The 25775-nt window shown below is 44.4% G+C and overlaps 2 protein-coding genes across 2 annotated transcripts; one reads left to right on the top strand and one right to left on the bottom strand.

Moving 5' to 3' along the window:
* The first annotated feature begins 8224 nt into the window (after positions 1-8224).
* Positions 8225-8736, top strand: RNASE1 (ribonuclease A family member 1, pancreatic). Its single transcript, XM_004599829.3, has one exon. The coding sequence runs from the start codon at positions 8246-8248 to the stop codon at positions 8687-8689; it is 444 nt and encodes a 147-aa protein (XP_004599886.1). The 5' UTR covers positions 8225-8245; the 3' UTR covers positions 8690-8736.
* A 5724-nt stretch (positions 8737-14460) lies between these two features.
* On the bottom strand, positions 14461-15995 carry RNASE6 (ribonuclease A family member k6). Its single transcript, XM_058665361.1, has 2 exons — positions 15701-15995; positions 14461-14977 (listed from the first exon to the last, which is right to left on the bottom strand). The coding sequence occupies exon 2, from the start codon at positions 14971-14973 to the stop codon at positions 14467-14469; it is 507 nt and encodes a 168-aa protein (XP_058521344.1). The 5' UTR covers positions 14974-14977; positions 15701-15995; the 3' UTR covers positions 14461-14466.
* Between the last annotated feature and the right edge of the window lie 9780 nt (positions 15996-25775).

Below are 25775 nucleotides of genomic sequence, written 5' to 3'. Positions count from 1 at the left end.
AAATGATCTGCATAGATATTTCTAAAAAGAATTTTTAAAATTGCCTGGGCCTGGCGTGATAGCATAGGGGCCAAAGTCCTCGCCTAATCACACCCGGGTCCCATATGGATGCCAGTTCTAATCCCAGCGGCCTCGCTTCCCATCCAGCTCCCTGCCTGTGGCCTGGGAAGGCAGTTGAGGATGGCCCAAAGCTTTGGGACCCTGCACCCGCGTGGGAGACATGGAGGGAGCTCCTGGCTCCTGGCGTCGAATTGGCTCAGCCCCAGCTGATGCGACCACTTGAGAAGTTAACCATCGGATGGAAGATCTTCCTCTCTGTCTCTCCTCCTCTCTGTGTATCTGCCATTCCAATAAGAATAAATAAATCTTTAAAAATAAAATAAAATTGCTAGCCAGCATTTGGAAAATGGTCAACATCTCTATCAGGGAAATATGTATCAAAACTAAAATGAGATATCACCTCATTCCAGTTAGAATGGCCATCACTAACACACACACACACACACACACACACAAATAATGAATGCTGAGAAGAATAAAAAAAAAGAGGAACTCTCATAACTTGGTGATGGAAATGCAAATTAGCAAATCTATTTTAGAAAACAGTATGATGATTTCTCAAAACTGAAAACACAGCTGCCACATGATCCAGTAATTCTACTCCTGGGAGGATAACCAAAGAAAGTGAAATCGGAACATAGAAGAGACATCTGCACACAAATGTTTATTCCAATTATAGTCACACTAGTCAAAATATGAAATCAATCAAATGATGAAATGAATTGATGAATCTATGGCGTGTTTACACAAAGAATACTGTTTATTTAGAAAAAGAGTGAAATCTTGTCATTTGCAGCCACATGAATGAGCCTGCAGGTCATTATAGTAAGTGATATAAGCCAAGCACTAAGTTTGGGAAGATAAATGGGCTGATTTTCTCACAATATCAAGTAACATAGAGGTCAGCATACTGGGAAGGGTATCGGGAGGGTAGAGGAATAGAGTGAGGCTGGAGAGAGATAACAGAATATAATTAACATCCCCAGCTATAGGCAACCACCTAGGTTGCCTTGTACCTAGGTAAGTGCTACCACACTGCTGGGGGAAAAACAGCCACTGGGCATTCTGGCCCTGGTTAATTCCAGCTGCATGTGCCAGCATAGTTGCCCATTTTATTTTAATTTTTGAAAATCCGGGGAAAACATTTTGTGCCTTCATTCTTATCACAGCACACCAATGTGGCAGCTGTAGATTAGGAACATGTCTTTTCTTTTTCTTTTTTAAAAAAGATTTATTTATTTTTATTGCAAAGTCAGATATATAGAGAGGAGGAGAGGCAGAAAGATTTTCCATCCGATGATTCACTCCCCAGGTGACAGCAACGGCTGGTGTTGCGCTGATCCAAAGCCAGGAATCAGGAACTTCCTCCAGGTCTCCCACGTGGGTGCAGGGTCCCAAGGCTCTGGGCCATCCTCGATGTCCCAGGCCACAAGCAGGGAGCTGGATGGGAAGTGGAGCTGTTGGGATTAGAACCGGCATCGTTATGGGATCCCAGCACATTCAAGGCAAGGACTTTAGCTGCAAGGCCACGGCGCCAGGCCCAGGACCATGTCTTTTCATTTTGCATCATCACTCCCTTAGAACTGTGTCCATAACACAGAACCTGCTTAATAGGTGGATGGGTGAATGGATGGACTAATGCCAAAGGAGTGGGTGAGGGCACATGGTGGAGAGGGCTTGGGCAGGTGAGTGATTGCTGCCTTCTTTCTGGGTGTTTGAGATGCGGCATCCCTGGTAATGGAATCTGGTAACTGAGGTGAGAAAGATTGCCCCCCCAACCTTTCTTTTTAGGACACTGGCCTCAGCTTTGTCAAATTCCCCCTCTGCCTTCTGTTATGCCAAGATAGTTATAAACGTGAAGTTACTTCATGCCAGGTCCTATTTTAGATGAAATAAATGTATTCTGTTGAGTTGGAGAGTTTGCCAAGTCCAGTGTCTTTGTGCAAACCTGTGAGCCCAAATACAGAATTCTAAGAATAATTCTGGTGAGGAGAAGAAAACAGGAAAATTGGGAAAAGGGTGGAACTCAGGCATTTCTTAGTGGTAGTGATCAGCATTCAGCTAGAAATGAGCATTGTAAAGACCAGTGAAGAGTCTGTTGCTGGTAACTGACGTGAAGCCATGTTGTGAGAAAATATTTCAAAGTTAATGGTAAAGTAGAATAAAAAGATAAGGTTATTTTGGTGAAAAAAGAAAACAAAATTTTATTTTTAAGAATGATCTCAAAGATGATTAAATATCTTATGGAGTAAATGGGGAACATGAAGTAGGTCCAGAAATGCCCGGGTCAAGTTTGGCTAAGTAGAAAGTTTTTGTCGGTAGGCAGACATCAGGGAGTCTGAAGTCTTTCTTAGCTTGAGACAGGAAGGCAGGAAGAGGGAGAAGGCTGTGCTGCTCTAGGACGCCGAGTTTTTTTTTCACAACTCACTATTCTCCCCAGGGCCTCAGATCAGAGGAAGAGAAATGTCTCTAGAATAGATTGTGGCTGACATTAGAGTGGTAGAAAGAGACACAGAGATCTAGATGATTCTTCCAAGTTTATTGTGTCGATCCCATGTAGGCTCAGCAAAGCTTGAGAGGGGTTGAGGACGGTGTGATGAGGACAGATGTTGACATCCAGGGTGGTTGGAGGGACAGGATTTTAGTTACCATTGTGGAGCTTGGCTGATGACAGATGGCATAGAAGCTAAACCGTCCCATCCAGGTGAACTGGAACTACTGGGTATGCAGGAGAGTCCCTGGGAGATCTTTGATCACAAGCAATTACGAAGAATTTAGTCTTCAGTGTCTGTTTATATTTGCAGTTTCTGTAATAACGCGAGCTTTTTGTGAGATCACAGTCAGTTAAAGGGACCTGAACTTGGCTTTGATGGCAATTTGTCCTGGGGCTTCTTAAGCAGCGTCTAGATTGGGTATGACAAACACTCACAGCATTTGGAAATGGCACATGAAGAAAGGTGTTCTTGCCTTTGCAGTGTCCTGTGTAACTGTTAACCATCTGCATTGCACTGTTGCATTTGATGGAACGGGACGGATGTATGTGCTGGATTGCAAACCATTGAGCTCGTGTTAGATTCGGAGGCACGGTCTGAGTGCAGAAAGCTACCCCCCACAACCACAGCAACAACAGGAACTGAAATTGGAAATTGTGCAGCTTTGAATCCATGTCTCCTGTAAAGAGAATGAAGAGGTCATTCTTGTTATGGCACGTTCTTTGTGACTCACTCTGAGGTCCCCTGCTGTTCCTGTGGGGTCATATTTCCATTCCATTCCCACCCCCAAAGGGTGCCTGAAAATGTCCCTGAACATTTCAATCCACCCCTCCTTCTGTGGCTGCCTGAAGCACTCCCCTCTGTGTCCTAGCATGTAGGGCCCATTGTCTTACCCAGTGTCTGTGTGGGATCTCCTTCGAGAGAGGATACCGCTGGTTTCCTGGATCCTGGGAGCATCTGCTTCCCCACCACAGGGGGCTGTAGATATACAGCAGGAGCAGTGGGTGGAGCTGGCAGAGCAAGGTGGCCTCTGAGTCTTGCCCAAACGGAAAGGCTGGGTGACGTCCCACTTGTGCAATCTCTCTGTTCAGTTGGCCTCCAGCGGACAGCCAAGGACAGCCCTGCTGTAGGGAATTCAACTTTAAGTCATCCTAGGTAGTACAAACTGTTTTCAGTTGGATCTTGACTCTTGAGGAAAACTGTACATTGCCTGCAGATGAATGCAGACTTTGTACCTGCGCAGGCCATGTAAAGGCAGAGGTCCTCATGGCTGGCCTAGCACTTAGGACCGAGCCAGGAGGTGCCTTTGAAACAGGTAGAACTCTGCTTCTTCATTTTCGGTACAATTCCTGCTTCACCTCAATGAATGTTCTCCACCTCCTCATCTATTTGGGTTGCAAATTTGCACTATGATCTGTAATCTGAGGGCTGGTGTTGTCCTTTCTAATCAAGTTCAATTTGTATATTATAGGAAAATGAATCTGTATTTATGAAGTGAACATTTATGGGCAGGGTACTATGTTCCTGAAGGTACCAAAGTCATGATGTGTGCCTTGATACATAAAGCATATGTTATTTCTGGTCCTAATAGAAATAGAAGGAAAGACTTTAGACACATAGCTTTATTACAGTGTGATAGGGATAATATTACCCATGGGAATGTTTTTAACTCATCTACACATTTTTAAAAATTTAATGAACAACAAGAGTGACACACACACACACACACACACACACACACACACACACGGAGAGCTGTGTACTGCAGTCTATCTCCACATCACGGTATGCTTGGTTCCATTATACAGTTCTTCTAGATGAATATATGTATATATATATGTTTTCCTATATATCTATTGATTCGTGTGTCTTGATGAAGGTTGCCTTATATCAGAGAGAGCATATGATATTGTCCTTTTGGGATTGGCTTATTTCTTTGAGTATAATAGTATCTAGTAGGGACCATTTTATTTCAAATGGTAGAATCTTGTTCTTTTTAATGGCTGGGTAGTATTCCAGAGAGTAGATGTACTGTAGTTTCTTTATTCATTCCTCTTTTGATGGGCATCTGTATTGCTTCTATGTTTTTGCTGTTGTAAATACCGGATTACAGGTCACTTTTTCATATGCAGATTTCATTTCTTTTGGATATAACCCCAAAAGTGGGATTACTGGGTAAAATTACTGGGTAAATTACCTGGTAGATTAAAATACCAGACCAATAGATAAATAGGTAAGTGTGTATATGCATATATTTATCTAGAGCAACTATATAATGGAGGCAAGTATACTAGGAAGTTAAGATATGTTGCGGTATGCATCTTTAAATCTTACTGAAAGATAGACTCCCAATGAAATTATTAAATATATCTTCACAATAGAATGCTGAACTTTCTACCGTTATCTATAACTACAATGTTACAGTACACTTAAGTAGAATGATGGGCTTGTGACTGTTGTTGACGGACTATACTATTGGTATAAGAGAAAACAGTGGAAGGAAGGAGGTATAGGTAGGTTGGAAGGGGAAATCCCTGAGCCTAAGGAACTGTACAATGAAAAAAAGTAATAATAAAATTATTTTAGAAGGAGAAGAAATAAATGGAGAGAGACAGAGAACTCTTCCAGTTATGATGGGCCAGGCTGAAGCTAAGGATCAAGAGCCTCATCTGGGTCTGTGAAGCTGGTACAGAGGCCCATCTTTCACTGCTTTCTGAGGTGCATTAGCTGGGAGCTGATTCAGAGCACAGAAGCCAGGAGTTGAACAGTGCCCAAGCAGCAGCCTTAGCCACTACACCACAACTCCGGCTTCTAAACAGTGTTTTACTAATCTAATAACATTTATCTTAATCTTATTTGTTTTATTTTTTATTGAGAGGATCTTTCTGTCACACACACTAACCCCCAAGTCACTCTTTCTTAACAACCATGCCTTAGATATTTATTTCTGTCACACATCATAATTAAGGTAAACATTCACCTAAGTACTAATGCAAAATTTCTTCAAGAAGTGAGTGTGCAAATTAAGTTTGTAAAGTGTTTATGCTTTCAAGAACAAAATTGCTAACTATGCCATGTTGTTGAAGTCTGGGATATGTTTATGCTGCCACAAAATGTGAGGTGTGTAATGAAACAGGCCAGAGGATATAACACTTAAGAAAGGAAGAAAAGAGACAAAATAGGAGACAGGGAAGAGGACTGAAAGGACACAGAGAGACTGTGAGAAGATGAAACTCATTTTGCACATGCTCTTTCCCTCTCCTACTGCTTGCAAACTGGTTGTGTGTGGAGGCAGATGAAGGGCCACATCTGGTGAATTTATGGGGCTAGAGGTTTTATGGAACTGGAGAGGGTCTTGCATCCCTAGTACCTAGTGCTTTGCCTGGCATGGAGTCCTTGCTCAGTAAGTGTTTGATTCATGCAGGTGCATATAACATCCCGGTGCACTGAATATGTTGAAATCTCTGAATATATAAATCAGAATGTTTCACCAATTACATATTACCTTCTGTTCTATGTCTCAATGATCATTCTTCTGGGTGTCCTGCTTTGAATTCTGGCTATCCTCTCAGACTTCCACAAGAACACTAGAGGTCAAATCCATCACCAGTGCCATCCTGCCCAGAGATAAGTCCTCATTCTCATATCCTCCAACCATCCACAGGGTCCTTGTTGGAATGCACTTGTCTCTAAAACATTTGTATGCCTCCCACACAACTTACAGTCTTCCAACTTACAGTGCTTGAAACCTCTGTAGAGCATACTTGTGCATGACTTCTAGAAACCAGCTGGGAATTTTACCTTGGACTTGACCATGCTCTTGTTATCTTTCTATCACTATCTTTAGCCAGTTCAGTCAATCTTGCCAATAAATGCCTTCTTCATTCACTCAGTGCCTATCTCAGAGGTTTCCATGTTACCAAAAGTCAAGTAGAGACTTGGTAGAAGGAGTATTATAAAATGCACTTGTGAATATCTTGGGCATCTTAATAAATCCTCTGCATATAGGTGCTGTGATAGAACATTTGCTTCTAATCCGTGTTAATACACAACTATGATGTTAGCAACACTTTACAAAGGACAAGCTAGATGGTCACTAGAACTATCCAGAGAGTTAAAGTGGAGCCATATTTCTCATTTAGTTTGTACCTCTTTGATTCTCCTAAAGAGTGAAATTCAATCTTTACCAATTATTCTTAAAAGAACATTGCATTAACCCATCCTATTTGGTACTCCAAAGTGAGAGAAAGAAATCGATCAAAGTTAATTATTCACTTTGTCAATAACCATCATTTACAAGAAGTCTTTAAGAACTAAAATAACTAAGATCATTGTGAAGAAAGTAGCTACTTCCCCCTGTTCAGATACACCCTGATTTTCTTCTCCAGATCCTGGAACTTATCTGGGAGCAGCAGAACAATCTGCAATCCCTCTACCTGTCCAGGACAGGTGCTGCTGCGAGATAAGGAATTGTGACCAAGCTTGTTCCAGGACCCTTGGGAAGAGAGTTTCCCCCTTCCGTGGAAGTGTTAACTTTCAAGGGCTCTTTGGGGGAAGATAAACCTCAAAGAGGAACCTGGAGCATGCGGGGATCTGTGAGATCTGGGCTCCACTGCTGATACTCCTCCTGAAGTGAGGAGTATCAGATGAGGTTTACATGGCAGGAAAGACTCCTAGAGGCGGTGATTCACTCTTCCCAGCAGTCCTGAAAAGGGAGTGGCCTGGTGCATTCCCCACTCACTTCCTCACATTGTCTTTGTTTTACCTATTTGGAACCCAAGATATTCCTCCCACTCCCTTTTTTTTTTTTTTTTTTTTTTTTTGGAAGCCAAACCCCCTTCACAATTGGTTATAAAATGTGCACCTCGGGACTGAGTAACTGCAGAAACTGCCTTTCCATGCTCTCCAGCAGTCAGGCCAGAGATCAGATGAGTGGCCCAAGCGTTGATTTCGGGAGCTGCTCCACCTGAGAACTGGAAAGAAGGGAGTCAGAAATGTTAGTATTTTTCTCACTCCTAAATGTGGGATTTTGGTTTACCTGTAGCTTCTGTGCTCAGCTTCTGACCTATGGATCAGAAGGTTTGGCTGAAACTAGTGCCCCTAAATCTTCTGTCAAGTATAAATCATTGACGGGCAGAGGGTATGGGCTGCAAAGATACCCATGGGGCTGGAGAAGAGGCAGCCTGCAATTGGAGGGAGGAAAACAGCTCTCACCGGAATTTAATGAGATCCTTCTAGATGCCAGTGTCTGGCACTGAAATGAATTTCCCTTGAGTTCTAAAAACAACAGTCTGTCAGATAGGATCCTTATGATAGTGCAAGGCTGTAGTTTGGATCTGCAATGAGCTGTCTACACACTGGACTTACATGTATCTTATTTTTTAAGCATACTTTGTGTCAAAGAGACAGCAGTATCCAAAGACAGTATTCCTAGAATTTTAGGTCATGTGTAGGTCACCACCTAGAGGGATAGAAGGCCTCTCTCCAACAAGTGGCAGGAAAACACACTTGGAGAAAGGTGTGCATTTGCTCACCTGGAAAACCTCTCAGGAAGACGACAGACGTCTGGCTGACGTGAGAGTGAACTTGTGAACGGGGGAACCCACAAAGGAGACGAGGAATTCTCTAAGAGGATGCTTTCCCTTCTCTCTCTCTCTTTCCTAATTAGACTCTTCTAGAAGAGTGAGACCACTATGGCTTGGGCCAAGTTTGTTGTCCTGTCCTCACTAGTCCTGGGGCTGCCAGTGCTGGGATTGGCAAAGTTTGATGTGGACTCCCTGGCCTTGAAGTTCCAATGGCAGCACATTGACCCAACACTTCCCCGCAGCAGCACCTATTGCAACCAAAAGATGGAAGAGCAGGATATGACACAGGGCTGCAAGCCACTGAACACCTTTGTGCATGAACCTTTAGAAAAGGTTCAGGCAGTCTGCTTCCAAGAGAATGTCATCTGCAAGGACGGCCAAACCAACTGCTACTGGAGCAAGTGCAAAATGCATACCACAGATTGCCACCTGTTGAATCCATCCATGTACCCTAACTGCAGGTACCAGACCTTTCAGAAAGACAGATACATCATTGTGGCCTGCCAGGGGAACCCATTTGTGCCTGTCCACTATGAAACTTCAGAGGAGTAAGGCCAGAGCAAAATGGAATGCTTTCCCCCGTCTTCAGCCTAGTCCCATTATTTGACACTTGCATGTACTGCTTCCTTCCCTAACATACGGAAAACAACTCCAATCAGGACTCTTCCCCCCACACACCCTTTTTGGGTCTTGTTTCCACACAGTTTGGGGGTGATGAATGAGTTGTGACTGGGGTCCCTTGCTAATTCTTCACTGTTTCTTTCAATAAAATGTAATTGTAATCACTGTCATGATTTCTGAAGTTTTCTTATTCAAGTGTTATTTTTATTAGCCTTGTTGTATGGCAAATGGAGTAATTAGACGCCTTCCTTTTTGACCCTTGAATTTGAGTATCTTGAAAAAAACTTCTCTCTGTGTAGATTCCTTGGTGCTGAATGTAACACTGTTGCAGGTTGCTTTGAATGCAGGGGAGCTGCAGCCTGTATACATAGTGGGTAAAACTCAAATACTGTAATTCTCTGGCAAAGAAGGAAGGAGAGCATGACTACCGGAAGGCTAAGGCTATAAAACATTGATCTTGAATTTCCCTTATCCTTTATGTTGAATGAGCTATACTAAGCCAAAAAATCTGAGTTATTTACTCTTAAAAATCAGAATTCTAGATTTTTAGAGCAAGAAACGGTTAAAGAATTGCTAGTTAGCAAGTAGATTTCTGCTTATATGTCAACTTCAACTGAAAATGGTTCTTTGGAGGACCTGTGCAGTAGCCTAGTAGCTAAAGTCCTCACCTTGCACATGCCAGGATCCCATATGGGCCCCAGTTCTAATCCCAGCAGCACCGTTTCCCTTCCATCTCCGTTTGTGGCCTAGGAAAGCAGTCAAGGATGACCCAAAGCCTTGGGACCTTGCACCCACGTGGGAGACTCAGAAGAAGCTCCTGGCTCCTGGCTTTGGATCGGCTGTTGTGGTCACTTGGGGAATGAATCAGTGGATGAAAAATCTTCCTCTCTGTCTCTCCTTCTGTCTGTATATTTGACTTTCCAATAAAAATAGATCAATCTTTTTAAAAAAAAGTGGTTCATTGAAATGCTTAGAAAACATTCTACACAGTGAAAGGGCAGTCGCCACTGAAGATGTGGGAGAGCTAAGCCTAGATGTGCCACATGTTTGCTGTCCCTGACCTAAAGCAACCTCTGCTTTTGCAGTGACTTGCTTTTATAGTCTGTTGCTAGTTAGTGGTATAGGTAGAACTAGAACCCAGCTCTTCCAACTTCCTTTTTGCAGCTGGATTCTGACTTGCAAAGAAAATCTCCTGGTTTGTCTCGCTAAGTGCTGTAGAGTTGTGGTTCTCTCGCTGTGGTGGAGGGCACACTCTTTCGCGGTTGTCCAGGGTAATTGGCCTGTGAGCCAGCTCAGTGCTTGATTATCCTTCTTCTACACTATCCAAAGGAGTCTGTCTGACTTCTGCCACCCCTTAACTGCAGCATGTCATCCCTCATTTACAGTTGCAAAACTGGAAAAGTTTACAGAACTAGAGACAGACCTCTCTAACTGGTACAATCAGCCTGTCATTGCCTTTACCTGATTGGGAGAGCAACTGTAATTTTCTTAACTGGAGTGAGTCCTTGGTCCTGAGGACTGGAAATGAGGAAGAAGACTCACAGGCGGGAAGCTACCGTCTTTGCATTTCTGCAGGAATGGGAATCTTACTTCTTAACAGAAGAATGGAGGAAGGAAAAAAATACATATCTAACTTTCTAGGTGTGTTTCTTTTAACTATTTTCCAAAGTTTATGTCATATTTGTTCCCAGCCCTGATGTTTTCCCTCCCTCTAGTGCTAAAAGAACATCCGGGCTGAGACTTTCAGAAAACTTGGGAGTTCTCTGCATTTGCACATTCACTAGCTCTGGTTGTTGGGCTTCACACACTTTCCCCAGCCCAGGACTACTGAGAAGCTCCCACTGGGGAAGTAAATGATAGGTAAAGGCAGTGGCACAGGTGCAAACCTACACAGCCAGGAAGCCTGCGGGGATGACAAGTTCCCTGAGTAGGAGAACACCAGGAGAGGAAAGGCCACATCTTGTCATGTGGCGGACCAAGCACGACCAAGGACAGAAACATCATAGGCACCTCGTTCATGAGAAGTCCCCTATCTGTGGAGAGAGTATGCCATGCTGCAAATAAGAGCACATTCATAATCACTTCTCGGCCTTTTGGCTAAGTTCAAGTGAAGAGCACGTTAACTCTTTCTTGGAAACTCTCTTTGACAAATAAATCTTTTTTAAAAAGACTCACTTATTTTTATTGGAAATGAAGTTGTACAGAGAAATGGAGAGACAGAGAAAAAGATTTTCCATCTGCTGGTTTACTCCCCAAGTGGTCACAATAGCCGGAGCTGAGCTGATCCAAAGCCAGGAGCCAGGAACTTCTTCCAGGTCTCTCACGTGCATGCAGGGTCTCAACGCTTTGGGCCATCTTCCTCTGCTTTCCCAGGTCACAACCTGGATGGGATGTGGAACAGCTGGGACATGAATCAGCAGCCATATGGAATCATAGTGCTTGCAGTGGGAGGATTAGCCAATCAAGTCATTGTGCTGGGCTTGACATATCTACTTGAAGGCAGGAGGGGACCATGCAAAGTCGGTGATGATTCTTCCAAGAAGCATAGATTTAAAAAACATTGTTCACAAAAATGTTTGAAACCAAACAAGCCTTAGGGAACCTGAATTCTTAGAGGATGGGTGCTATGCCTTGAACAAGTTCTCCACATTCACATATTAGTAATTTAATACTGGAATGCAACAGGATTGACAGCTGGGACTTTTGCAAATGTTTAGGTCATGGACTCATGAATGCTTTCTTTTTTTTTTTTTAAAGATTTTATTATTATTGGAAAGCCGGATATACAGAGAGGAGGAGAGACAGAGAGGAAGATCTTCCATCCGATGTTTCACTCCCCAAGTGAGCCGCAACGGGCCGGTACGCGCCAATCCGATGCCGGGAACCAGGAACCTCTTCCGGGTCTCCCACGTGGGTGCAGGGTCCCAATGCATTGGGCTGTCCTCTCCTGCTTTCCCAGGCCACAAGCAGGGAGCTGGATGGGAAGCGGAGCTGCCGGGATTAGAACCGGCGCCCATATGGGATCCCGGCGCGTTCAAGGCGAGGACTTTAGCCACAAGGCCACGCCGCCAGGCCCATAAGTCTGATTTTTTTAAATCACTTAATCTCTTGGAAGGAATTTCATATTTTCAAGTGAAGATAATAATGCTCATTAAGGTTATACAGATTAAACATAACAAGTTATGCAAATGATTTGCAAAAATGTTCAGCAAACAGAAGGAATATATTAATTTATCAGAACATATTAGTGGCAGGTATTATGCTATGTGTTGAAAATTTAAAGATACTATTACATATGCACACACCTATACAACAATATTGGTGTGCTGTTTTATATACGCTGGTTTTGTAAAAATGAAAGAGCATGACAGTATGATGTTTTGCTATAGATAGGACACGGACAAACCAAAACTCAACTACCATAGATTCTGTTCAAAGTATGGAATTGTACAACCAAAACTTCAGTTACCATATCCGCGTAGCAAATGACCCGAAAGTGTGATAGGATGGAACAATCTCATGTTCCTAGTGGATCACAAAACTGGGAAATAGGTTCTCTCTGTTCCCGTGTCTGTGACCACAGCTGGAAGACTTCAATCCATGGAGCTGGAGGTATCTGAAGATTCACTCATCCACATGTCCAGTAATGGATTCTGGCTGAGTCAGACTGGTTAACTGAGTATGTATTTAGAGTCTCCACCGATGCATAGGCTTCCTTTCTGCCTGATGATGGGTCAAGTGTGATTGTCCCCAGATGAAGAGGGTCAGTTAAGCCACAGTTGTATTTCTGGTCTTACAATTCAGGTGGTGCCACATTAGTGGCTTTTTATTCATTAGATGTGAGTTCCTAAGACTAACCTGTTCTCTGGGAAGTGCACAGCTATCCCAACTTTTGTAAAGTAGTGTCAACTCACACCACAAAAGCAATTACAGGATGAAATATCTTGGTATGGACAGTTTTGGTAAATGCAACCTACAAATCGTAGTGTAAAGAGAATTTGATAGTCTTTAGTAGAACTGGACATGTGTTATGACTTAGCAATTTCATCCCTACATAAAATTTAGTGAAAAAAATTCCACATACACCTAGAGAGAAATCCACATTCATTCATTCATTCATTCATTCATTGCAATGTTGTTTTAGGTGACAATTTGGAAACATTCAAATATCCATCCAAAGTAGGTTGATAAATAAATATTGGTTTACTAATACCAAAAGAAAAATAAAACAAAAAATAGAATAAGAAACATGCCTTTTAATTTTTTATGCCTTTTAATTTTGATGCATTTTAAAAACACTGTAGAGAAGAAAAAACAAATTTCAGATAAACGTTTTACAACAAAATGAACTTGGGCCCTGCGGCGTGGCCTAGCGGCTAAAGTCCTCGCCTTGAATGCCCAGGGATCCCATATGGGCTTCGGTTCTAATCCCAGCAGCTACACTTCCCATCCAGCTCCCTGCCTGTGGCCTGGGAAAGCAGTCGAGGACGGCCCAAGGCTTTGGGACACTGCATCCGCGTGGGAGACCTGGAAGAGGTTCCTGGCTCCCGGCATTGGATTGGCGCGTACTGGCCCGTTGCGGCTCACTTGGGGAGTGAAACATCGGATGGAAAATCTTCCTCTCTGTCTCTTCTTCTCTCTGTATATCCGGCTTTGCAATAATAATAATAAAATCTTTAAAAAAAAAAAAAACAACAAAATGAACTTATCACTTTCATTTTCCATGATCTTTTTGAAGCTCTGCTATATAAGGAACTGTAGTGTTTTCGATTTTAAAATATTAAACAAGTAAAATCATAATATGAATTTATTTGTTTGAATCCTAGTTAATGTGTATGTTTATTGGCATTAAGTTTTGAAAAGTAACTAATCACAACGAAAGTTAAATGAGCTCACAAGAGAGGACAAGGTGATGACTTAAAGGCTCAAGTTCCTGCCAACCACCTGAGGGACCTGGATTGAGTTCTACCCAGGTTGGATCTGTGTGTGAAAGCTTGTGCAAAAGCAAATTGTGATAAAGCAAATTGAAACTATGTCATTGTAAAAGCGAAAAGAACAGTAAGAGAGGAGCAAGAAGTGAAGGAGGGAAGATTCAGTGGGAAGTATAAATATGTTCTCTTTTTGCATCAGTATGTTCTTTAAACTAAATATATAAAATACATGAAAATTTTCCTCTTCATATAAATTAAAAAATTCTAAAGAAAGTACCATTAGCTCACAATGTGATGTGTTCCACCCCCCAAAGAAACACAGACAATGCTTGCAAAGAAAACATGGAAAGCCATGAGGAGAGCTAGAAGTAAAGGAGGAATGCTTTGCTCTTCTGTCGCAAAGGCACAGATGGAGAGAAGTGTCAGTAGCCCCATGGAGGACTTAAAGGTAGCTTGGAACCTAAGACAACACTACTTCTTTAGTGCAAGGAGGCAGTGACTTGATAGGAATCTCTAATGCATGCTCATCTGAGTGCAACAGGAGTGGTTTCACTGCTGTGAGCTCACTGCCACAAAGTTTGGCAAAATCATAAGTTCAAAAGTTAGGAGGTTGGGACCCTTCTGCCCTATGGCTTTTCTCAATACACAAAGATCCAAAGCAGAACCAAATCCTCTTTCATTATGTCCCAGTGCTGGTCCAGTAAGCTCCCTAGTTCCCAATGGCCTCCTTTCTTCTTCCAACAAAAGAAAAAGAAAAAGAAAAAAACAGAAGAAATTCTAGGCCAGCTTTAGTAAACGAAAGAGGAAGTGTTTAAAACCTCTGACAACCTTATCTAAGTGTACAGGAACCAAGGGGTAGCGAGGGTCACTCTTCTGAGGGGGGTCACAGGCGACAATGAAGAATCTGAAGTGGTCCATGTGACTGTAGGAGCAGTCAGGATACCACCCTGTGGTTAATTTACAGTGGGTTATGTTGACTGGCTTTGAGCTCTTGTGACAGTTGTGCTGACCATTTTTGCAGATGATCTTGGGAGTATTGCAAGCATTAATCACATCCCGGAGAGAGTCATGCAGAAAAGTGTTAAGCTTCTTACAGTGCTGGGTGTAATTATTGACCCCCCTCATGGCCCTGTTGCATTGGAGCGGACTTGGCTGAATGTGCTGAATTTCAAACCAGCGAGCCTTGGTGAGGTCCTGGGGCTCAGTATGATCAGAACCCACGGCGCCTGACAGTTGCAGCAGCAGGAGGAGGAGGGACAAACATCTTCCAAGGTCTGACCCCATCTCTGTGTAGGAAGAGGAAAGAGAATGACAACAGTAGACACAATAAGAGTCAAATTTTAAATTCTAGTTATTTAGACTTCCTAGCTGTTTAAGAAAATAAAATCACTGAGCCTGGCACAATGGCTCAGTGGCTACATCCTTGCCATGCTCATGTTGGGATCCCATATGGGCACCAGTTCATGTCCCGGTTGCTCCACTTGCTTTCCAGATCCCTGCTTCTGGCCTGGGAAAGCAATTGAGGATGGCCCAAAGCCTTAGGACCCTGAACCCACGTGAGAGATCCAGAAAAATCTCCAGGCTCTTGGCTTTGGATCAGCTTAGCTCTGGCCACTGGGGTTACCTGGGGAGTGAACCAGCAGACACAAGAGCTTTCTCTGTGTCTCCTTCTCTCTGTAAATCTGCCTTTCCAATAAAAGTGAAATAAATCTTTGAAAAAAAAGGAAAAGAAAATCATGTTCCTTTCACACAGAATCTTTACAAAGAGCCTATAGCCCAATAAGTGGGGATTTGAGGTGAGAAGACCTTTTCCTGCATTGGAAAATTCCATTCTTCTCTTGGACCTGCAGTGATGCGCTTGATGTTCATGGCTTCAGACGCCTGGTTTCCTCCCTTCTTCCCTTCAGTCCCACCTAGGCTCTTGTTGGTTTCTCCCAGTCTTTGTGCCTGCCCTGGTCACCGCAGCCTCCCAGGGCAGGAGTTTCTGCTCTTACCAGTTCTCTGCATTCAGGTTTCCTTGAAGAACGAGGACGGTGACTTCCAGGTTCACAGGATTTGTTCTACTTCTCTTCCAGTCTGACAGATCTGCCAGGGCTGGGCAGGGGAAGAAATACTCTGAGCTCCAGGAAAGAGAAACCTTATGCTTCACAGACCAGCTTCTTGTGCAGAGTGTGAGCATGCGAATCTCAGACTTTGAAACTTGTTCCTTAAAATAGTTTGCCCACTTTGTGGAAACAGGAAGAGCTGAAGAGCTGAAGCAGACTTTACAGAAACAAGATTGCTCAAAACTAAACATTTTGAGGAAGTAATCATGTCCTGACATGGGTTCAGTCGTTCCTTCCTAAACTTCAGTTTTAAGCTCTGTGATTTTTTTTCTTTTTTTTTTTTTAAAGATTTATTTATTTTTATTACTAAGTCAGATATACACAGAGGAGGAGAGACAGAGAGGAAGATCTTTCGTCCGATGATTCGCTCCCCAAGTGAGCCGCAACCGCCAGTGCTGTGCCGATTCGAAGCCAGGAACCTGGAACTTCTTCCAGGTCTCCCACGTGGGTGCAGGGTCCCAAAGCTTTGGGCCGTCCTCGACTGCTTTCCCAGGCCACAAGCAGGGAGCTGGATGGGAAGTGGAGCCGCCGGGATAGAACCGGCGCCCATATGGGATCCCGGCGCATTCAAGGTGAGGACTTTAGCCACAAGGCCATGCCACTGGGCCCGTGATTTGTTTTTCAAAAGAAAATGTTCTCTGTGATTCTGACATCATAGCTGCCACATAGTAAGTAATGCTGTGAGTGTTCATCAAATTTTATGCATGTGCTTATTGGGCTGGTTACTGTGTTGCTCAGTCAGAAGTTCATAATCTCATGAAGGAGATAATCACATAAGTAGGCACAATGCACATTAACAAATGTAAAATAGCCAGATGCAGTGAAGAACTCTGCATAGACTGAGGGGAGATAATAAAGGGTGAAGATTATTGGAAAGCCTAACTCTTACACTGAATTTTAAGGAATAATTAGAAGCTAGATGAAGAAGCAACAAGGGCCTCAGAAGAGAGGTTTGTGTATGAAAAGACCCATAATCACAAAGGGGAGGGGCATGTTTGTGGCAGCCACCTCTTTATTGCTTCTTGTCTTTCCATCATTGCTGTAGCGTCATTATTCCAGATCTCATTAGCTCCTGGAGGGTCATACAAAAGCTTCCTTCATGGATTCTGCTTCTGGCCTGTTTCCCTTCCAACCTGTTATACATTTCACAGACAAAACAGGCTTTCTTGATTGTAGGTGTAAGAGCACCCTTATCCAGAGCTACCAGATAAAAGGATTTCTGTTTTATTGTCCCAAGTGAGCTGACACAAAGGAGCAGCACACACCGACTGGCAGTCAAGAGTGAGCTTGTGACCCCAGTGATCTCTCAATCCAAGCTCCAAAACAGTGAGGTTTATAAAGACCAAATGCACAACGCAGGCAGGATCCAGGAGGACTGTGCTGATGCACTGAGCCAATCCAGAACTTCCTTAGACATGAAAAGCTATTCAACACTAACTTTGCAAGCTTTTGTTACTGTACCAGGTGAAATTCATTTTTCTCCTAGTCATGCTTGGACATCCTTTCCAAGCAGGATGTGGTTTTCTCTGCTGGATTACAGTCTCATGGTTAGGAGGTACCTCATCTAAGATGGAGCCCACATCAACACAGAGTTCCTTATGGCAAGCCCATTATTTCAGTTTCTGGAAAGGTTGTACAATAAGAGATTAATGTGAACAAATTGTTTTTTCACATATCTGCAATGAATCATTTGAATTGCAAATATGATTTATATTTTGAAAAGTTAAATACTTAGCTATAAAGCTAATAAATTATTAATAGATTTGTATGAGGAAAAATATAACTCTGATAAAAGAAATCCAATAAGTAAATAAATGCATAGATATTCTGCATTCACAAACAGGAAAATTCAGTATTGTCAATTCCTTCTGACTTAATCAATAGATTTTGTATAATCCATAGAAGATTCACTGAGATACTGTCTGGTTCTTTATATCTTTCGAGTTAGAGAAAATGTACTAAGAGTATCAGACCATGATGCAATTATTGTGTTTAGAAGTAGCAATTTTGGAACGCAATTGAGTTGGATTGATTGGTCCCCAAAATTTTAATGCAAGGATCTTTGGGGCACATCAAATCTTCAAACTAATGTTCAAACCGTGGCACTCACTGAAACAAGTATGGTAGGAACATCTGTCAGTCAAAAGGATTATTTTTTAACCTGGGCTCTTACAACTTTCACACAACTGATGGCCTTCTGTGTTTTTTATATTAAAGACTCATTGTCTTCTTTGTTTTTATTTTTGATGATGTTTACATAGTTGACCAGGTGGGAAGGATTGAGGGTTATGGAAAAGTGAGTGTGATCATTGTTTCCAAATTTTCTCTTTCTTCTTTTTGTATCTGGAGGAAGGGGGAGCATAAGGGGAGGAGCCCTATCCAGCCACACAACCTTTCAGTACCCTGTGATGGGGAACGGCCACTCAATATCAACCCAGGGACCCTGATGTAGTGCAAGCTCCGAGGGTTCTGCCCAAGTGGTTTCAGTAGTTTTGAAATGCTGTTGATCTCCGCACCATCCAAGGGTGAGGAACCCCTCCCAGTGTCCATTGGTTGACATAGTTGAACTTAGGGTCTCCATTTGCCTAGATAGTTGCTGTCATCGTTTGACTGGGGTAGTTGTCCAATTTGTTCTGCCCTCCTTCCTCTGCTATGGTACCACATGTCCTCTGTAGGTCCCAATGGGTTGCCATATCCATAGGTCAGACATCATCTGCTCTGTCTTTTCCACTGAAGAGACCCAGTTCTGATACATAAACTCCATGGTGAAACCACGAGTCTTGGACATGAGACTACAGGTCCCCATATGCCGCCACCTGTGCCATCACCAAACCCCTGCAAATCCACACGCTAAGTCTCCACAAACATGCCCCTGGGTGGTCAGTGAGTTTTCCCCATGCCATTGATGCCCTGGGCCAACCATCCAAGACCCTGTTAGGCCCCTCACCCCCAGGGCTCACAAACCCTGCACCCACCATGCAAGTGGATCCAAGGACCCAGAACAAGGTGACCCAGGTCCCACTGAAACACCCGTCCTAGGGGCTCATGAACCTGGCATCCACCATGCAGGCGGGTCCTATTGGCTGGACCTTAGAACCCAAGCCCCACCAGACTCTCCGCCCTTGGGGCTCACGGACACTGCACCCATTGTGCCCATACTGACCTATCTCGCCTTACCTTTGCATCCCTAATGTGAACTGGTTGGTGTTGAGGTGTGACCTGGAGCATCCTGCAACCTGTCCTGGCTCTCAGATCTGCCAGTAGATGTTATGACTGGCCCAGCATAGCCTGTCCTCCGAGCCGACCCACATGTGTGCCAGTGGGTACTGTAACCTGGCCAGGTCTGGGCTGCTCCCAGCCTTGATTCTTGTGCTTGCCTGCAGGGACTGCATCCTCACAAAGATTTCCCCAAACTCCTCTTTCAAATCTCCTCCCAGTGGCAGATCTGAAGCAAACCAGTGGGTCCTCAACTGAAGTTGGCTTAGTCCACCTCTTGTCTTGGTAGGAACAGTGGCCTTGCCCAACTGACCCACACCTATTCTGGTTCTTATTATTGGGTGTTACAGCCCAGCAACACCTGGTCTATACTAAGACACAGCTCTCACATGATTCAGCGGGAACCAAGACCTAGCTCAGCCTGTCATACACCCTCCCTGACTCTCACAAGTACTAGTGGATTCTGGAGTCTAGCCTAGTCTGGTGCAGCCCAGACACAGTCCGCACCAATGCCTAGAGAGACTGCAGCCATTTCCCGCCCAGCCCACTGCTGCCATTCCTCCTCTTCTCACTAGCGGGAAACACAACCCAGTCGGGGCACCCCTTACCTCCCCAACCAGGCCTATTCCCTGCCACAAATCTTGCACATGCCAGTGGAGATTGCAGTTCTGTAGGGGTGAGACTCTCACTGGTGGGCACTGTGATCTAGCCCTGCTAGGCAGGGCCCCAGGTTTAGCTTTGGTGAGTACCAGTGGGTGGTGTTCATTGGTGGTCAATGGTAACTAGTCCAACTCAGGTCTCCCACATGGGCTGGTGCATCGGTCTGACCTTTTAAGGTCCTTCGGATCCTCCCTCCAAACCACTCAGTCTCAGCCCCCTCGTTTACCTGTAAGTACAGTGGCCTTATCCATGGCATTCTCTCTGTAGTTGTTCCTCACCTGGGTGTGAGCCCTTGGGTCCCTGTACTAACCCATCCCCAAACTGCTAGAACGAACTTCTGGGCAGCTTAGGTGCCAATGGTGTCGGCCCCTCTCCCCCAGGGCTGAGCCGCTGGGCCAGCTTGGCTGCAACAGTAAGAGCTGAGCCAGTCAAAAGCCAGGAGCTGCTTCTAGGTCTGCCACATTGTTACAGGAACCGAAGCATTTGGGACAACTTCCACTGTCTTCTGCAGGCTGCCAGCAGGAAACTGGATCAGAAGTGGAGTTGCTGGGCTCCTGGCTCCCAGATCAGCTCAGCTCCAGCCAGTACGCCACTTGGGAAGTGAACCAGCAGATGGAAGGTTTCTCTGTCTCTGTGTATATCTGCCTTTCCAATAAAAATAAATAAATAAATAAATAAATAAATAAATAAATAAATAAATAAATAAATAAAAAGTGGGATTTCCAGGATACACACCAGCTCCCATATAGATTTGTGGCACTGCAGATGATGGCATGATGTGCTTTACCACAATGTTGATCCCAACTAATAGGATCTTGACATGTTTATCATAGTAAAAATTAAACATCATGCATTGCATTGTGTGAATACGATTCTTCTCCCTAGACTCACACAGTAGTTTAATACCCAAAGTCTTATGTTAAAGTTACTAAGGGAGTAGACTCTTAGATGATCTCGTTTTGGAAATGAGTAAATTGCATTAAGTCGTTAGGCTGGATCCTCAGTACTCAATCCTCATGGCTTTATGTAAAGAGCTAGAGACCAGACTTGGAAAAACATGCTTGGAGTCTCATGCTGTGTGATGTCACACGCTGCTGGGGGTTTCTGATGGCAAGAAAGCCATCTGCCATGGAGTAATGGAGGAGGCCCTGGTGAGAGACTGTGCCTTGCTGTTTGGACTTCCAGATTGTAAAACCATAAATTAAATGAGCCTCATTTCTTTACAAGTTAGCACATCTCAAACACTTCTTTACAGTAACAAAAAGTTAGGCCTCTGTGTATGTATGTATTGCTTTGCCTTCCCAATCGATACATGGATAAATAAATCTGTTTGAAAAACCTGGAGAGGTCACAGATAAACTTGTCAAATATGAGAAAATATATTTGGAAGAGAAAACCAAAACAGCAACTGCTCATCAAAATGACTTGTAGAGATTAAAAGCGAGACAGGTCTAGACATCAAAACAATGGAAAAGTGGCTGCCCTGCACAGGCCCAGAGGCCTCCAAGTGCAGGCTGGTTCTAAGGAATGAGCCCAAGGCACCCTCCCCAGGCCTGCCTGGCCGGGTCATCTGCAGACTGTGCTTCATGCACCACAGTCCAGATCTCAGTGGCCCAGCAGGGGGTCACATGGCCCAGGTGCAGCTTGTGCCTGACTCACCAGTGTGGTTTTGAAGTGTGTGACTTGTGTTTTGCTTTAAGCCCACAGCTAAGAAGAGTTTGCCTTTCATTTTGGGTGAGGCTTTACCTTGAGCTGATGCAGAAACATGTTACAACAGTAGGACTATGATAGTGCAGTGAATATAATTGGTAAGAGAGCATGATGTGAATTTTCTGGGACAGGGACAGAGGCTGTGGTTGCCAAATCTCATGTTGAGTTCTAATTCTCCAAGGTAATGATGTTGGGGGGAGGTCCTTTAAGAAAAGTGGTTGCATGGGCCAGGCACAATGGTTCAATGGCTAAATTCTCATCTTGCAAGCAAGGGATCCCATATGGGCACCCAGTTCATGTCCTGGTTTCCCATCCGGCTCCCTGCATAAGGCTTGGGAAAGCAGTAGAGGATGGTCCAAAGCCTTGGGACCTCTGCATCTACATGGGAGACCCAGAAGAAGCTCCTGGCTCCTGGTTTCAGATCAGCTCAGCTCCGGCCATTGTGGCCATTTGGGGAGTGAACCAGTGGATGGAATATCTTTCTCTCTGTCTTTCCTTCTCTCCGTAAATCTTATCTGCCATTCCAATAAAAATAAATAAGTCTTTAAAAAAGAAAAATGAGGGCCCGGCGGCGTGGCCTAGCAGCTAAAGTCCTCGCCTTCAATGCACCGGGAACCCATATGGGCTCCGGTTCTATTCCTGGCAGCTCCACTTCCCATCCAGCTCCCTGCTTGTGGCCTGGGAAAGCAGTGGAGGACTGCCCAAAGCTTTGGGACCCTGCACCTGCGTGGGAGACCTGGAGGAGTCTCCTGGCTTCAGATTGGCTTCAGATCAGCACAGCACTGGCCATTGCGCTCACTAGGGGAGTGAATCATCGGACGGAAGATCTTCCTCTCTGTCTCTCCTCCTCTGTGTATATCTGACTTTGTAATAAAAATAAATCTTTTTTTAAAAAAGAAAAATGGTTGTGCTAAGGTCCTCATGTGAAGAGATTAATGATGGTGTCCTGGAGAAAGTTGGCTTTCAAAGGATTCAATAAATGTCTGTTAATATTGTTAATATGACTTTTTATAAAACCCAGAGCCTGGCCCTAACCACTCACTTGCTTCCCTGCTTCTCTCCTTTCTGATGTTCTTGACATCTGGTGATATTCATCACGAGTCTCCTAAGAATCTGATGATGGTGTGATGGTGTAGAACTTTCTGTTCACCAGTGTGATGAGTCAAATGAATGTCTTTCCTCTGAATATTATCCTGAATCAATATGAATTAAGGAAGTCTGTCAACACAATCAATTCTCAGATCATAACTTGTCTCCAGCTTAGCACGTACGCATTTCTACCTCATCACGCACACAGACATATCACATATGGTGGGCACACACTCAACAAGTGCACCTTAACAAATAACCACAGCACAAATCATACCCAAACATAAATCACATATGTGCACACTGCCCATACCAAACACATACTTTGCAAACATCATTTATATAGATGTTACACACTTTGGGAGAAATATGATTTATTTATCTTGGATAAGGATAAGGAGAGGCAATATCAGAAAAGGCTTGAGGTTGGGTGGAGATGTGGTAGTTGATTAGGTCAATAAGGACAGAAGATTGGTCTAGGCAGAGAAATAACATAGACAAAGTTGTAGTACTAAAATATCGTGTGATAACCTAACCCTAAAATGCTGGAAGTGCTAGCACATGAGTGAGAAGTGAGGAACAAAAGGGATTATGAATACACACAGGGACTGGAACTTGAACAATCTACCATAACAGGGATACAGAGTCCCTTTTTAATGGGTGATAGGTTCTGTGAAGTTTTCTATGCGATCCACATGCCCATCCATGTTACAATGGAATTTTATGTGATTGTAACCCCTATTCTCTCTGTAGAAATTTTCGGATTTCTCCTTTTTACACTTCAGTACTTTGAGAGTATGCTGGGTCCATATGTTTGTATTTCTGTAGCGATCATTCCAAATGCCCTTAACACACAAATGCTCTATTTGGTACCATGAGGCGTAAATGAATATGTGAGGTTTCTCCTCTTCCAGAGTTTCCTGTAGCTCCATGAGGTCATCGCATTTGTATGAGATGAAATCTCTGCGTGGACTGAGGTAATGCCATTCCTTGAATTTCTTCCATGAAGTAGCCTTGCTGTGTGTAAGCAGCCAGCACTGAAGGCACAGCAGCAACAAGAAGACGATCCAGAACTTTGGATAGGATGCCTTGGTAGGAATAGGGTACATCTGTATGTCCAGGGGGAAAAAGAGAGGAAAACATCACTGACACACTGCCCTGGGAGCGGAGCTCTGCCTTCTGATTTACTTCTTTGCCAGTACAGACAAGTGGGCCCAATTTCACCATTTGGTTCCCAGTCTGGAAGGTAATCACTCTGTTTAGATAACACTCTTTAAGCACAGAGAGGCTTTACTCACTACAGTTAGAAAGGCTGTCATCCAAAAACCAAATGAAAAATGCTGGCAAGGATGTGGAGGAATAGGTACACTAATAAATTGTTGGTATGAATATAAACTTGTACAAGCAGTGTGGAAGACACTATGGAGAATCCTTGGATATCTGAAAATAGATCTACTATGATCCAGCCATCTCATTCCTGGGAAATTACCCAAAGAAACTGACATCAGCATATCAAAGAGCTATCTGTACTCCCATTTTATAGCAGCTCAACTTGCAACAGCTAAAATATGGAATTAACCCAGATTTTCATCAACAAATGACTGGATAAAGAAACTATAGTGAGGTCATGGGCACTGGCTACCACTATTGCACCTGCAACCAGTGCCGGCTGAAGATGCGCAGGTGCAGGCTTGTGGGGATCTGGGGGTGCAGTCCTGCAGGAGGCCTGGGGGATAGCACCAGTGGGGGTGTGCGGGGATCTGGAGGCTCATGCCAAGGCAACCAGAGGGAGCCTGGGGATTTCCCCATGTGTTTGGTCCTGGATGGGGCTGGCGGGGGGTGGTGGGAAGAGAGCCCTTAGGTTAACATGCTGGTGTGGTGTGCTGGTGAATTGTGTTTAAGTAACTTTGAATGGGTTCGGAACTTGAGTGGGAGGAGGGATAAGGTCCCAGACCAACACACATGCCTGGAGCTTGGTACCCTAATGAGTGGGTAGAACTCCAGGCCAGCACCCTAACCCACTGGAATACTGGGCTTCAGAACACTGGGCTTGGGAACCCATGCACTCCTGGGTGCAGGGACTATGGACTGCCCAGGGAAGGGGGGAAGCGGATATATGGGAGGGAGTATGCTGTAGGTGAGAAATGACTTCTGAGGCACTTCCATCAGCAAGGCCATTGTACATGCAGGTAAACAAGGGCGCTGAAATAGCAATTTGGAAGGGGGAGGCTAGAGGACCTTTAAGGGTCAGAACAATGCACCAGCCCATGTGGGAGACCTGAGCTGGGCTATTTGGCACTGACCAACGCTGACCACCAATCACTGGTGTACACTGAAGCTAGACCTGGGGGCCTAACTGGCAGTGTTGAATCACAGTGCCCACCAGAGAATGTTGGAATAGAGGATGGCTAATGTTAGGCTGGACCATGAAACTCAGCATGTGAGAGAACCAGGTCTAAAGGCAGATTTGGGGGAAATTGTGAGCTCACCTCTGTAGGACTGCCATACCAGCTGGTTTGCTCAAGGGCTGGGGGTAGTGACAGCTAAGCTAGGCATGACCATGGAATCTTCCAGCACTCGTGGGTGCTAGGGTTGTGAACAGGCTGGGCTAATCCAAGCTGCAGCACCCTCAGACACACCCAAGAATTGGATGTGGGATTGGTCAGGACACAGCTCCTACCAGCCAATACAGAGGCCAGGACAGAGCTGGGACAGACTATGCCAGATAAGGACTTAGAACATGTGAGATCTGGGTTTGAGAGTGGGCCTGGTGGGGGAACTTGGGAAACTCCCTGGTGGGCCACAACTCCTACTGGTGAGCATGTGATTCAGGCCTGAGAGTTGGTTAGGCTGGGCAGGGTAGCTCCACCTGTAGACAAGTGTGTGGGTATGGTTCTGGAGGGGGTGGACTGGGCAGGGCTAATCCATACCTTAGCATACTGACAAGTCCAGAAACTAGGTTGGAGTGTAGGTCATGCCAGGTTAGGCTATCATACCTACAGGTTTGCATGATCCAGGGATGGGAGCAGACTGAGTAGGGCTAGGCTGCAGCATCTGATGGCAAAGGCTGAGACAGGGAAGGGGCCATGCAAGGCTGGGTCAGAGCAACCACTAGCATGCGCAAGATCTGTGGCAGGGAACTGGCCTGGTTGGGGAGCTGAGGGGATGCCCCAGCTGGGTTGTGTTTCCCACTGGTGAACACAAGAGCCAGAATAGAGGCAGAGATCTGGTCTGGATATGGCTGCAGTATCCCTTGGCACAGGTGTGTGCTGGGTCTGGGGTGTGCCAGAGTGGACTAGACTCCAG

Source organism: Ochotona princeps, chromosome 6 (genome assembly GCF_030435755.1).
Source record: "Ochotona princeps isolate mOchPri1 chromosome 6, mOchPri1.hap1, whole genome shotgun sequence".
Taxonomy (NCBI): Eukaryota; Metazoa; Chordata; class Mammalia; order Lagomorpha; family Ochotonidae; genus Ochotona; species Ochotona princeps.
Note: the sequence above shows the minus strand (reverse complement) of the source record. Positions and strands in the feature narration are given on the sequence as shown.